The 14,013-nt window shown below is 42.6% G+C and overlaps 1 protein-coding gene across 4 annotated transcripts; it reads right to left on the reverse strand.

Moving 5' to 3' along the window:
• Window positions 1-3,113: 3,113 nt before the first annotated feature.
• Window positions 3,114-11,384, reverse strand: mtarc1.S (mitochondrial amidoxime reducing component 1 S homeolog). Of its 4 annotated transcripts, none has more exons than XR_005964048.1 (3): window positions 11,230-11,384; window positions 4,055-5,210; window positions 3,114-3,561 (listed from the first exon to the last, which is right to left on the reverse strand). XR_005964048.1 is itself a non-coding variant. In NM_001095043.2 (2 exons), the coding sequence occupies exon 2, from the start codon at window positions 5,193-5,195 to the stop codon at window positions 4,164-4,166; it is 1,032 nt and encodes a 343-aa protein (NP_001088512.1). In that variant the 5' UTR covers window positions 5,196-5,210; window positions 11,230-11,268; the 3' UTR covers window positions 3,977-4,163. The 4 variants fall into 4 exon arrangements, 1 of the variants encoding a protein (NP_001088512.1); XR_005964052.1 differs by lacking the exon at window positions 11,230-11,384 and adding an exon at window positions 7,061-7,192; XR_005964051.1 differs by lacking the exon at window positions 11,230-11,384 and adding an exon at window positions 7,001-7,192.
• Between the last annotated feature and the right edge of the window lie 2,629 nt (window positions 11,385-14,013).

Raw genomic sequence — 14,013 nt, forward strand, 5'->3', positions numbered from 1 at the left:
TGCTCACTCATAGCTGTGAGCTCAGATTACAGCAGAGAGGGAGAGAGGAACAAACTGAGCATGCTCAAGCCCTAGCCCTGGAGGTTTAAGCTGAAAACAGGAAGTCTGATACAGAAGCCCATGAGTACACAATAGAAGGAAAGAAATGTGCTGTTTCTTTTGACAGAGGACTCAGAGCAGCATTACTTTGAGGGGTTACTGGTGTATTTATATAGACCTTTCTGATAAAGCTCACTTACTTTTAGCCTTTCCTTCTCCTTTAAGCACAAGGAACTTGCAGAGAAACAGGACATGATTCAAATATAATCATTTGCTTGGAATGGTTTCTGTGGGAGACAGCTTCCTTAGTGATGTGCGGTTGCAGCAATACTTGAGCCGCACTAAACCTTAACCCATGCTTATGGCAGGAAACAAGACGACAGATTTCGGCAGAAGGTTTGGATATCGGCCAGCTTGTCGATCGGGCCAGGCGGAAAAATCAGGCGATCGACCACTGGGTGGCCATAGACGTAACAATAACTATCTTTCCTGGAAAAGATGTTTGTTTCAGTACACACGTGTAGAACTGAATCGTCAGACACAATAGAATTCTACCTAATATCTGACGATTCAGCACTAACAGTGGCCAATGTTCGGGTGCCGATAGACAAGCTGAACGATATCCAAGCCTTCTGCCGATATTGGTTGGCTCCTCTCCTGCCATACATACACCGAATGTCGTGAAAATTCATTTTGTACGATAACATAGGTGCGTGTATGGCCACCTTTACTCCACCCACACCTGACCTGGCATGCAGCACCAATTTGTATACCCACGTCGACCTGTCTGCTTTTTTGATGTCATCATAGGGTGGAGGGGCAAGTGCCACCAAATAAACCAGGGTCACCCCCATCATTAGAGAGGCTTGCAACAAGTGGAGAGAGGTTATGAAGCGGTTGCCTTGGAGGCAAATTCAGCCCACCATTTGCCCACAGTCTGCCTCTGGGGACAATTTGTTGGACCAGACCCAATTTTACCAACATTCAGATTAGCTTAAGCCATGCCCAGATCTAGAGAAACTCACAGGGAATGCCAATCCCTTTCTATTCATTAGCTCATGTGTCATGGTAATAGTTAATAAAACAGGCCAAGGTATCATGAGAAATATTTCTACCAGCATCTAAATCAGACACATAACAGGTCTCTTCTCACTATGGTCAGAGGGGTCAGAGCTGTAATGCCCTCCTGTAAGTCCTGGCTGATAAGAGTCATTCCATGGGGAGGGGGAAGCCCAAGGAGTGAGAACTTAAAGTTCCCAGCAGGACCCTCACAGGTGAAGTAAAGGTTACATATAAGGTATACTCACATATATTTATCCTCTCAGAACCCAGACCTGTTGTACCAACAGTATAAAAAACTGGACTCGTTTGAAAGCTGAAATTGCCTTGAACCCATCACCAGACATGACTGGGTTTGTTACTCTGTGTATTAGATGTGAATATCTGGGCAGGGGCAGGTCACACAGTATTGATGTTTAGTATCTATGGAATCCCTGAGAGAATTAATAACCAATGAATATAATATCATCTCTCTCCTATGTTCCTATAAGGAGTTATGGTCATTATATTCTTGGTCCAGTTCCTACTCACAGGAGCTCATACTCACTCAATCTGTGTCCTGCTAGGCCACGCCCCTTACATTCCTGAGGGAGGGGGGAGTGTGCAGTTACCTGATGCCCTGAAATCACTGATAAATAGTCAGCTCTTCTGACTAAAATTTGGATTTACTTTGGAGGACCAATTGCGATTGGAAGTTATCCCGTTTGTTTCCCCTTGCCTCCAGGACCAGTAATTCTATATCTTTGGAGTTAAGTATACGTTTTCCATGTTTTCCCTTTTATTTTACAACTGTTTGTAATTGTATTATTGAATGTCTGTCTCTTTTTGTAACTTCTTTTTGTATATTGCACTGTTATACCTTTTATAATATTAAAGAGAATTTAATAAGATTGTCTTTGATGCTCTAAACGAACCTAGCCTGAAAGAGTTAACTGTGAGCCTTAACCCTCTGCATGCTGAAGTACTGGTTGAATCAGTAGGAACTAACTGACTATAGTGAGAGAGTGTTTAATGCATTGGTGTATTGTGAGTTATTACCTGTTAGAGAGAACAGGGGAATAGTCACATTAGGTTTCTATCGCCTGTGTATGATAGATGGTGGCAGCGAATGAGTTTTGTGGGTGTTGGTTGGTGTTTGGGGTGCTTTTGTGTTAGTCTAACCTGTGTGCAAGGTGGGTGAGAGACTGAGGGGCAAATTCATTAAGCGCCGAAGCACCGAACGCTAGCGTTAATTCGCTAGCGTTTGGCATTTTCGGTACTTCGCAAATTCACTAACGAACGCTGGCGTAATTTCGCTAGTGTAACTTCGCACCCTTACGCCTGGCCAATTTGCGCAACGAACGAAACTACGCAAATTCACTAACATGCGCATTGTTCTTTACGCCACCTTTTACGCTAGACTTCCTTCGCCACCTCAGACCAGGCAAAGCGCAATAGAGTAGATAGGGATTGCTTCAAAAAAAGTCAACATTTTTTCTAAGTCCCAAAAAACGCTGGCGTGTTTTCTACATTATGGGTGATAGGCTGAAAAAGATCGAAAAATTTTTTGGGGCTCCCCTCCTTCCCCCCTACATTTCCTGACTCATGGCAACTTAACTATACAGTGGGCACATGTGTAGGGCAAAATAACATTTTATTTGATGTTTTGAAGGTTTTCTAGGCATTTGTAGTGCTGATACATATTCCTCCATTGAAATTTGAATTTGGCGCCGTATGCAAATGAACCATCGCTAGCGAAACTTCGCTTCGCTTGACGAATTAACGCTAGCGCAACTTCGCAAACTTACGCTACCCCGTGCGCAACTTCGGATTTTAGTGAATTTGCGGAGCGCTGGCGAAAATACGCCTGGCGAAGTGCAGCGAAGTGCGGCAAAGTTGCGCCTGGCGCAACTTCGAATCTTAGTGAATTTGCCCCTGAGTGAGTGACCCCTGATAGTCCCACCTAAAGTCACGTGCGGCTGGAAGTACCATATCCGTGACATCATGTTTTTCAAGTAAGACAGTAGGGTCTGCCATTCATTAGTAACTGATTTATTGATATTAATCGCTAATGTGTGTCCAGTTTAAGGATCAACAGTTGAAAAGAAACAAGATTAGTATCACAATAAATTTTCCAGGCAGATCCAAAATTGTGCAGTTCTATAGGAGCATAATATGGCCACCATTCTATTGTTCTATTCATTCAGGCCAATGGCCAGAAATACAGCAGGAAGAGGAGAAAATGGCTCCTATACTTTCTTATCTGCCAATGCCCCATAGACTAACAAATCAGGAATTTTCATACCTGGCTGGTCAATGAGATTAGTACTTGGAAGGCCTTAAAGGAGAAGTCCTTATGCAGAGTGCTTGGGTTATAGGGCATGATTGATAGGAGCATCTCACAGTAATTAGGAATTATATTTAGAATAGATGGAAGCAGCGTTGCCAACAAGCCTACATTTTTCATTTATTTAAATGCCTTAAAGGACAAGGAAAGTGTAAAATAGAATAAGGCTAGAAATACTGTATTTTGTATACTAAACATAAACATGAACTTACTGCACCACAAGCCTAATCAAACAAATAATTTATGCTTTCAAAGTTGGCCACAGGAGGTCACCATCTTGTAACTTTGTTATACATCTTTGCAAGACTAAGACTGTGCACATGCTCAGTGTGGTCTGGGCTGCTTAGGGATCGTCATAAACAAAGCTGCTTGAGTTCTGCATGGCTGGGAAGTAAGGCGGGAGCTCCCCCTGCTGTTCATAAGTATGATTGTTTCCCTGCAGAGCAGTTAGGGACCGTCTGACAATTCCTATCCACAGCAGTAACTGAAGGGAGAATTTCACTGCATACAGTCAGGTTTCTTATAAAAACTGTACACATTTTTTAATTAAAGTATATTGGAGAAAGGTTTATTTTTCATTAAAGAATGTAAAAATGGGATTTTATTGTTTTGCCTTTCCTTGTCCTTTAATCTGGTCATTAGGGTTATGGATCCTTTGCGAGCTGTCCTTACAAAAGTTCCTTGTTAGATTTAGTTATAGCCGTTACGTAGGTTAAATTGGGCTTATTCCATCTCAGTGTTACCCCTTCCTGGTGACACGATACACTGGATCACCCACTCGTATTATGCCGGTCTGTTCCACACCATAATACTGGCCAAAGAGAGGAGCGTTCTTGTACACTTCTTTCAAGGAGGAGTCGCTCTGCCGAAAGGTTCTCAGGGTGTCAAGTGGCTCCTTGCGGGTAATAACTCCGCTGTTGGGATTGACAGTGGTCAAGACACATCGGCCACAAGCCATTACTCTCTTAAGCCTTGTGGCACCGAGCCTCACATCATCCCAGTCATCCTCTGCAAAGGCCTCGCACCCAGATGCCACAATGCATGGTCGGAAGTTTGCCAAAGAGACCGGCTGTTCAAGGCGACTATTGAGAGCCTCCATGGAGGTCTCTGATAAGAGCATGATGGGACTGGCGTCAGGGTAAGCGATGACGTCTTTATCTCTGAACAACTTTTCCTTTTTCTTGGACTGTCGTGGTCGCATGACATCAGCCTCAAAATGAACTAAGCGGTAGGGTTGGCTGCTCTGGAAATAGGTGGCCAGCCATTCAGAAGCCTGCTCACCAGAGTCTCTACCCTGGATGTCTTGTCCAAATACCCTGCAGTCTAGCACCCGATTACTCTTGGGCAGTGGCAATGGAATCTGAACCTCCTGCATTTCTGGACCATTAAGGCACAAAGTGTTACCACAAAAAGTTGCTGAGATGAGGACCATCCTAGGCTCCTGTCTGGCAGTCACCATGTTCCCCTCCTCGGTCACTACTAGCCAATGTCTGTCCTCAAGATGCCCACTCTTCAGACCTAGAGCAGAACATTCAGCCTCCTGCACAGGCACGGCACGGCAGGACTTCACTGGGTAAATCAGAAGCTGAGACACGATGCCAACCTGTTGCAGATCCTCAGCCTCACCTTGTCGTTTCCGCCACCACATCCAGGAAGCCACAGCCGTGAGCCCAAGGCCGGCGGCACAGAGCAAGGGAAGGCGATGGCGAGATATAGACAGAGCTGCGGCTCTCAGTGGCCCAACTGCACCAGAAAAGACTGTGTTGGACATCTTCATGCAAGACTCCTGCAATTACACAACTCTTGTTATTATTGTGCAGCCCCTTACCATGTGTATAAATACAACTATACAGAGAAGGCACATACTATACCAAATACAGTATATTATACAGCAATGACACGGGAAACGTTCCTCATTTATTAAGCAACATAGTGTGAGTCCTGACTAACGAAGAGTAACTAATTGACTGACTTTCAGCTTCCATGCACTTTGATATCGTTTACTTGGTTAATAGTTAACAAGAGAATGCGGGTTGGTACCACGTGATCGCTGCTCCGAGACAAACTTTTATGGTGAAATGGTGCAACAAGCAGCAACAGTTAACCGTCTCAGTTATAAGCAGGGGGGAAGTGACGTCACAATAAAGTGTTATTAGTAGATATTCCCAGGTGTATTAGATATATCTTTGCTTGTTGTCCAGGTCATGATACTTGAATAGAATCATGTTTCTTGTAATGGACACTTTGGATCTTATCTACATTGATCTGATCATTGGAGCTATTGGCTATTCATCTTTGTGGGTATATTGCACAGTAAGTACAAACTAGAACCTGTGTGGCACCCGACTGGCTGGGGGAGGATGAACAAGAGTGGAAAAAAATTGGTGCCCAAAATGTGGATTAAAATGTATAGACTGCAATGGATGGAGTGATTGGCCAATATTAGGGGTGTCCAGTTTTGGGTATTTACCCATAAGCATATATATATATAATACACAAAAGCCATGAATATCCTGTAAATTATATCCTTATAAACGGTGAGTTCTGATGTCATCAGAGTAGTGAAGTCATTTCTGTCACATGACTCACTGAAACTTGTGTATTATAATAAATAAAGTACCCCCAGTTGCAAAATATGAGGATATTAGAAGTCACCTTGGAGCTCAATGACCTTGAGCTCCGAGGTACTCAAGGCCTTCGGCCTCGTACCTCGTACTTTTATATGGTCATGGAACTTATATAACATAACTTATAATATCCTTGTAATTTACAAGAGGGGTACTTTATTCACTATATATATATATATATATATATATATATATATATATATATATATATATATATATATATATATATATATATATATATATCTTCACTTCATTTCAGGGGCTCAAAAGCAATTGTACAATCTAGATAGATAGATAGATAGATAGATAAACATATAGATATAGATAGATGATAGATAGATCAATAGATAGATAGATAGATAGATAAATATATAGATATAGATAGATAAGAGATAGATAGATAATAAATATAGAGATGGATAGATAGTAACTGTATTAGTCTTGAAGGAAATGATTGTACAAGAGTAGCTCATATAACATTAACACAACACACATATACAACATAAAAATAACATCCTCATAAATAGCTATAACAAAAAACCATAGAAGCCACTACCTAAAAGAAAATAATTAAAAACAGCTATTGCTGCCGGTAAAAAAGATTCTCTATAATGATCAGTAGTGCATCTAGGAAAAAATCAATCTATTACTAAAAGCACTACAATAAGACTCCAGAATTTTGTGTAAATATATAAAATGTAGCTCAGATGGCATGCTGGGAGCTGTAGTTCTGTAACAGTTGGGGAGTCCCAAGTTGCAGAACTCACCTATTCCCCCCTATATCTAGTAGGAGGTGCAAGGACGTGTCTAATCCCTGCTCCCTTGGGTTTCTGAGTTGGGCCCTTGAATAGTGTTCCAAGTACCCCAAGAAACCCCAGCAGTGATTATTTACAGTTCAGCAGCAGTTACACTCTGTCCCCCAGTACTAACACCCCTGATCTCTACTCACTGTCCCACTGCTGGGCACTCGGGAGTTTCAGGCCTTTATACACAGGGAAGTCAGACTCACTGTATCGTCGATTCCTCGCTGGAGTTTTGCTGCAATCTGCAAACTTTGTCCTCTCTCTCCCTAGGCCCCTTTCACTATAGACAAGAATAGGGCTCAGCCTCCCTCTCCAGCTATTCACACGGCCCAGAGGCGGAGATTCCAATGTAAAGCTCACAAGTGTGTGTGTGTTAGTGTGTGTGTGTGTGTTAGGGGCACATTTACTAAGCTCAAGTAAAAAAAAAAACGTTGAATTTCGAAGTTTTTTTTGGGTACTTCGACTATCGAATAGGCTACTTCAACCTTCGACTACGAAAAATCGTTCGACTATTCGATAGTGGAAGTACTGTCTCTTTAAAAAAAAAAAAGACCTACTTCGGCACTTTAAACCTACCGAGCTACAATGTTAGCCTATGGGGACCTTCCCCATAAGCTTTCTACGCTTTTTTTTGATTGAAGGAAAATCCTTCGATCGATGGATTAAAAAATCCTTCGAATCGCTCGATTCGAAGGATTTAATCATTCAATCAAACGATTTTTCCTTTGATTGTTCGATCTAAGTATTTGCGGTAAATCCTTTCGACTTCAATATTCGAAGTCGAAGGATTTTACTTCGATGGTCGAATATCGAGGGTTAATGACCAGCAGGTGGCGCTGTTGTAACAACATTCATTCATATAAACCAGTGCGGTCTAATTTATATGGAACAGAGGGCCGGAATTTTTCTAATCTACATGGTGGAGGGCCGATAACGGAAGCCAGTGTTAGCCACTCCCTGTTTTTAGACCACACCCATGTTACCGCAAGACCATGTCCACATTAATAGCACACTGAAAAACCAGATGGTGCTCACTGCAGGGATCAGGGCTGAACTAGGGGTAGGCAGAGTAGGCGGCTGTCTAGGACGCCATCATTGAGGGGGCACTTTTAGTGGGGTTTTTTTTTTCTTTTTCCAAGCGTTTATTTAATCATTTGTTGCAGTAATCATGGTGACTCAGTCTGGTGGATCAGATTTATTTTTGGCTGCTGCTGACACAGGTAAAGATTGGGCCAATATGACGGCTGCAGGAGGGCTGTATGATGGAGGGCTGCTGAGCTTGCTGGTACAGGTACAGGGGGCAGTAATATAAATGAAAGTGTTGTACATTTTCTTGCTCTCTTTATTTAATAACCATCATGGTAAGGAGGGAAATGGTAATGCAGGACAGGGGGCGCTGATTGAAGCTCTTGACTAGGGAGCCGAACTACCTTGTGTCTGTCCTGGCAACAATGTCACTCATATGGGAAAACAGCTAAGTCATATAAGTACCATTAAATCCATATGCCTCCTCCTCCCCTGTGTATAATACAGTACCCCAGCATATGATTAAACACCTTAGGGACCACTAACAATAATTTTCAAATGTTAACAAACCCCCAGAACAAATACCAGATTTACGTTCCATAGGGATCAGAGGTCAGACAGAGTATGGCAAACACAGGGTGCAAAGTGCAGGTAAAGTATGAGACACACAGGGAGGGAAGGAAGAACAGAGCAGGAGACAGGGAAAGCTCTCAGTCTAATATGTACTACATACAGTGACACAGTGCTGGGGCCCCATTAGTATTTTGTATAAAGTGTGACCAGGTGAACAATGTGGCAGTTTCACTCTGGGTCTCAGGTAGAACAGTACAGGGGCTTTAGGATAGAAACAATAGAGGGGTCTCAGGTAGAACAGTACAGGGGCTTTAGTATAGAAACAATAGAGGGGTCTCAGGTAGAACAGTACAGGGGTTTTAGGATATAAACAATAGAGGGGTCTCAGGTAGAACAGTACAGGGGCTTTATGATAGAAACAATAGAGGGGTCTCAGGTAGAACAGTACAGGGGTTTTAGGATATAAACAATAGAGGGGTCTCAGGTAGAACAGTACAGGGGCTTTAGGATATAAACAATAGAGGGGTCACAGGTGTGAACAATACAGGGGGGTTAGAGTCTGAATTTGAGGTTTAGACAATGCAGGGGCCAGTTAATCTCTGATGTGATACCTTTTAAATGTTACATATGGTAAGCAGACACAGCAGGCAGACTTTGATGTGGTGGCCATATAAAGGGAGATTGCGGGCCGCCAGTTGGACAGCCCTGATATTAACAGTACATGTATCCCTTAACCTTTTCACTGCCAGACAATTTGGCTGATTTGGTACTTCTATTGCCAGACCATTTTTGAAAATTTTGTACTCTTTCACTTTAAGAGCCTTTCCTTGGGGGGGGGGGGGTCTTTTAGTTTAACCAGGGAAACAATATATGTTTTTTTTCAGGACAACCTGAGCTTTCAAAATATGCTAGAATTTTTGTGTAATTCAACTTCTGTAAAAAAAATATAGGCTTCAAAGTGCCTAATAAAATGAAAAAAATCATGTTTCACATAGTACAATTACATATATCAGAAACATCATTTATTTTACGTACAAGAACACAGCCGATTTGGAAAGGTCTATGTCTCCTGAACGCGGCAATACCAAATATATAGAGTTTTATTGATTTCTCACTTGTATAGATCAAAATCTACAAGCAGTACACTAGCAAATTTCCAAAGCACCGCTCCACAAAACGGCATACTTCTGATTTCAAGGCCAAACATTCCACTAACAGTAGGTTCACCCCAGAAAACCATATATTTTCAGAAAGTACACATTCCCCCGAATCTAAATAGGGTATGCATGTCTTTCTACCCCAAAGCACCAAGCTGCAAATCTTTCCCAAATTTGCCAATTTTGGGGACATTTCCAAAAATCACCTCAAAACTTCCACCCTGCAGCATCTTATATCGAACATACTATTGGTTAACAAGACAAATGACCCCAAATATGAAAGCCTGGGGTCTGCTGAACAGTTTGATGTCCAATATGCATAGGTGTACCTAAACACGTGGCATATAGGGGCCTCAAAAGGAAGACCCCCCATTTAGTCTATCATTTCAGGTGCTGCAAAATCAACACATTTACATCATTTTGGGGTGGGCAAAGGTAGAAAAAAGTAAGTTCACCCCAGAAAACCATATATTTTCAGAAAGTACACATTCCCCCGAATCTAAATTGGGTATGCATGTCTTTCTACCCCAAAGCACCAAGCCACAAATCTTTCCTAAATTTGCCAATTTTGGGGACATTTCCAAAAATCACCTCAAAACTTCCACCCTGCAGCATCTTATATCGAACATACTATTGGTTAACAAGACAAATGACCCCAAATATAAAAGCCTAGGGTCCACTGAACAGTTTGATGCCCAATGTACATAGGATTATCGAAGTACATGGCATGTAAAGACCCCAGAATCTACCTTTTGCATACTTATTTGATGTCTTACATTTACACTAATTTCCAAACATTACCAGTTTTATATGGGATAAAAGCTACAAAAAGTTATGGTAACCCCTAAAAACCATATATGTTTGGAAAGTACACATTTTGACGAATCTAAAATGGGTAATTATGTCTTTCTACTCCAAACTACCTTACTGTAAAGCAATGCTAAAGGCAGCGGTTTTTGACATTTCTGAAAATTGTCTAAAAATATTGCAATTGGCCGCATTTATCTCACCCAATTTCTTAAATACAATTGTAAAACACCCTAAATATTGATGCCAAGGGTCTACTGAACATTTTCATGCCCAATATGCATAGATATACTAAAGCAGCTGGCATGTGCGGACCCCCCAAAAAATTGTGTATTTGAATTTTCTCCGCTGTCTTTTCACCTTCTGTGAAGAATGGCCTGTGACAGCGTATTGAGCCACAATACCCTCCTAACAGCACATAGACCCCCAAAACCATATATTTTTAGAAAGTAACACATTCTGACGAATACAAAATAGGTAATTATGTCTTTCTACTCCAAACTATCGTACTGCAAAGTTACGCTAAGGCAGCGGTTTTTATGAGATTTCTGAAAATTGTCTTTTCGCCTTCTGTGAACATAAAGCAGTGACTGTATATTGTGCCACAAGACCCCCTAACAGCACAAGACCCCCCAAAAACATACATTTTTGTAAAGTACACATTCTGACATATATCAAATTGCAACAACAAAAAAAAAAGCCTGAAAAGAAAAAGAATAAAGCTAATTTAGTAAAATGTGTATTGTGTATTTGTACATGCATGTAATTAGTATGTAAATGTGTGTATAACTGTAAAATAAATGCTTACTTACAGTTCTGATGTCCAGCAGGGTCCTGGGCAGCTAAGGGGGGGTCCTAAAGCAGAGTGCACGCAGCAGGAAGCAGCAGGCTGGCTGGAACAGGCAGAGAAGAGGCAGCACAAGGAGCAGACACGTGTCTGCATAACTGTAGACGGGTCCTGCGACCCACGTGACCTCCCCCTCTTCTCCCTCTGCTCATTGCCTTGGGGGTGGGGAGACTAATGGAAGCCTCTGCTGATGAGGCAATCGCCGCAGATGCAGAGAGGAGCCCTTTACAGCCAAGAACGTAGGTACTACCTGCTTGGCAGTTAGGGCTTTTCCCTGCAAGAACGTAGTACCTACGTTCTTGGCAGGTAAAAGGGTATGTAAAGGCAAAAAAATAAAATCCCATTTTTACTTTCTTTAATGAAAAAGAAACCTATCTCCAATATACTTTGATTAAAAAATGTGTACCGTTTTTATAAGAAACCTGACTTTATGCAGTGAAATTCTCCCTTCATTTACTGCTGTGGATAGGAATTGTCAGACAGTCCCTAACTGCTCTGCAGGGAAACAATCATACTTATGAACAGCAGGGGGAGCCCCCGCCTTACTTCCCAGCCATGCAGAACTCAAGCAGCTTTGTTTATGACGATCCCTAAGCAGCCCAGACCACACTGAGCATGTGCACAGTCTTGGTCTTGCAAAGATGTATAACAAAGTTACAAGATGGTGACCCCCTGTAGCCTTATTCTATTTTACACTTTACATGCCCTTTAATATCTTGGAATAAAAACAAAATAAATAATGAATGTAAATGACAAAAGTGCTTGGAATAGCCCCCTCATCAGTTTTATATGTACTTATCCTTTAACGCAACTGTCAAAACCTGTCATTTTTTCTTATGCAATATTATCAATATCCATCCCTTTCTTTCACCTGCTATGGCCAAGATACTCATGTATGTTATAACTGTCACCCCCACCTGCTCATCAATAAGGAGAATAAAAGCAGCAAGTGAAGTTATTCATATTTCTCTTGCCTAAATTGGGGGACACAGGCACCATGGGGATGAAGATCCTGCAGCTGGAGATGGACACTATGTTGCAAAATATGACTCCTCCTCCTGCCCTGGGCTTCATCCCCTGCCTCCTCCTATTACCCTCAGTTTCCTTTAGTGTCCTCAGAAGGAGAAGACACACTTTTCTTTTTTGTGGCTGGAGCATGGATCAAGGCCCCAGGTCTAAGATCACGCCACACTCAGGGGCCACTGATTCAATCAAGAGCCTCTCCAGCTTCAACCTATCTGCCCTTCAGCCTTCCCGCTCTTTGGAGGTCCGCAGGCTTGCTCCTCACCCCCTGTGCTGTCTTCCCGCTCTACGGAGGTCTGCAGCAGCGGTATACACTCACCTGAGCGTATAATAGCATACATATACATTTCACTCTGTGCATATATATATATATTTATTTGTGTGTTTATTCTTCACAGGGGTAAGCTTACACAGGGCACAAATCAGCTGGGTTTTTTCGTAGGTGAGTACTTTATTTTTATCTCACTCCCTTAGTTAGAACCCATTCCCAGTAGGGTTATAAAGTGTCTGCACATTTTGTGGTTTCTTTACCTAATCCACGATGTGTTCTGCCTCATTGTGAAAAAATGGGGTCTACCGGAGATGGACCTCATGGCATCCAGACACAACAGACAGGTCCAGAAGTTCGTCTCAAGAAGTCTAGATCCCTTGGCTCACGCAGTAGATGCACTCGTGATCCCCTGACGCTTCTCCAGAGTTTACATCTTTCCCCCTCTGGCTCTTCTACCGAAGGTTGTCAAGAAAATAAAGAGAGAAGGAACTCAGACAATTCTGGTGGCTCCATTGTGGCCCCGAAGGTCATGATTCGCGGACATAGCAAACATGGCGGCAGACGAACCCGTCCATCTCCCGCTACAGACAGACCTACTCACTCAAGGCCCCGTTGTCCACCCGAATTCTCATCTATGGGCTTTAACGGCATGGCTCTTGAAGCCTTGATTCTACAAAACTCAGGAGCCCCTAAGGAGGCAATTCCCACCATGCTTCATGCACGTAAACCTGTATCGGCTAAAATATACCACAGAGTATGGAAAACGTTCATATCTTGGTGCGAACAAAGAGATCTTAACCCACAGACGGCGGGAGACAGGGAGATCCTCTCCTTTTTACAAGAGGGACTCGCGAAGGGTTTAGCCTTGAGTTCACTGAAGGTGCAAGTGTCGGCCTTGTCCATTCTCCTCCAGAAAAAACTGGCACTGAATCCCAACGTTAAAACCTTCCTACAAGGTGCAACCCGTATAATACCACCATATCGTTGCCCTGTGCCTCTGTGGGATCTCAATCTAGTGTTCTCCGCCCTACATGAGGAACCATTCGAACCACTAGAACAGATCCCTCTGTCTACGTTAACCTAAAAGGTTGTATTCCTTTTGGCCATCACCTCCGCCAGGAGAGTTTCCGAACTTGCGGCGCTGTCATGCAAATCACCTTTCACCTTTCCACATGGACAAAGTCGTTCTCAGACCCACTCCGGACTTTTTGCCTAAAGTGGTATCTGATTTCCATCTGAACCAGGACATAGTGGTACCATCATTATGTCCAAATTCTAAGGGTCCCATTGAGAACAAATTCCACAGACTTGACGTAGTCAGAGCCATCTCATGTTATTTACAAGCCACAGAGAACGTCAGGAGATCGGACGCTCTTTTCATCATCCCTGACGGCCCCAAACGCGGTACCAAGGCCGCCAAGTCGACATTGTCCATATGGATTAGATCCATCATTT

The sequence above is a fragment of the Xenopus laevis genome, chromosome 1S (genome assembly GCF_017654675.1).
Source record: "Xenopus laevis strain J_2021 chromosome 1S, Xenopus_laevis_v10.1, whole genome shotgun sequence".
Taxonomy (NCBI): domain Eukaryota; kingdom Metazoa; phylum Chordata; class Amphibia; order Anura; family Pipidae; genus Xenopus; species Xenopus laevis.

Coding starts and splice junctions, on each gene's coding strand:
- mtarc1.S (NM_001095043.2), bottom strand. CDS start 5,195: ATGTCCAACACAGTCTTTTCTGGTGCAGTTGGGCCACTGAGAGCCGCA.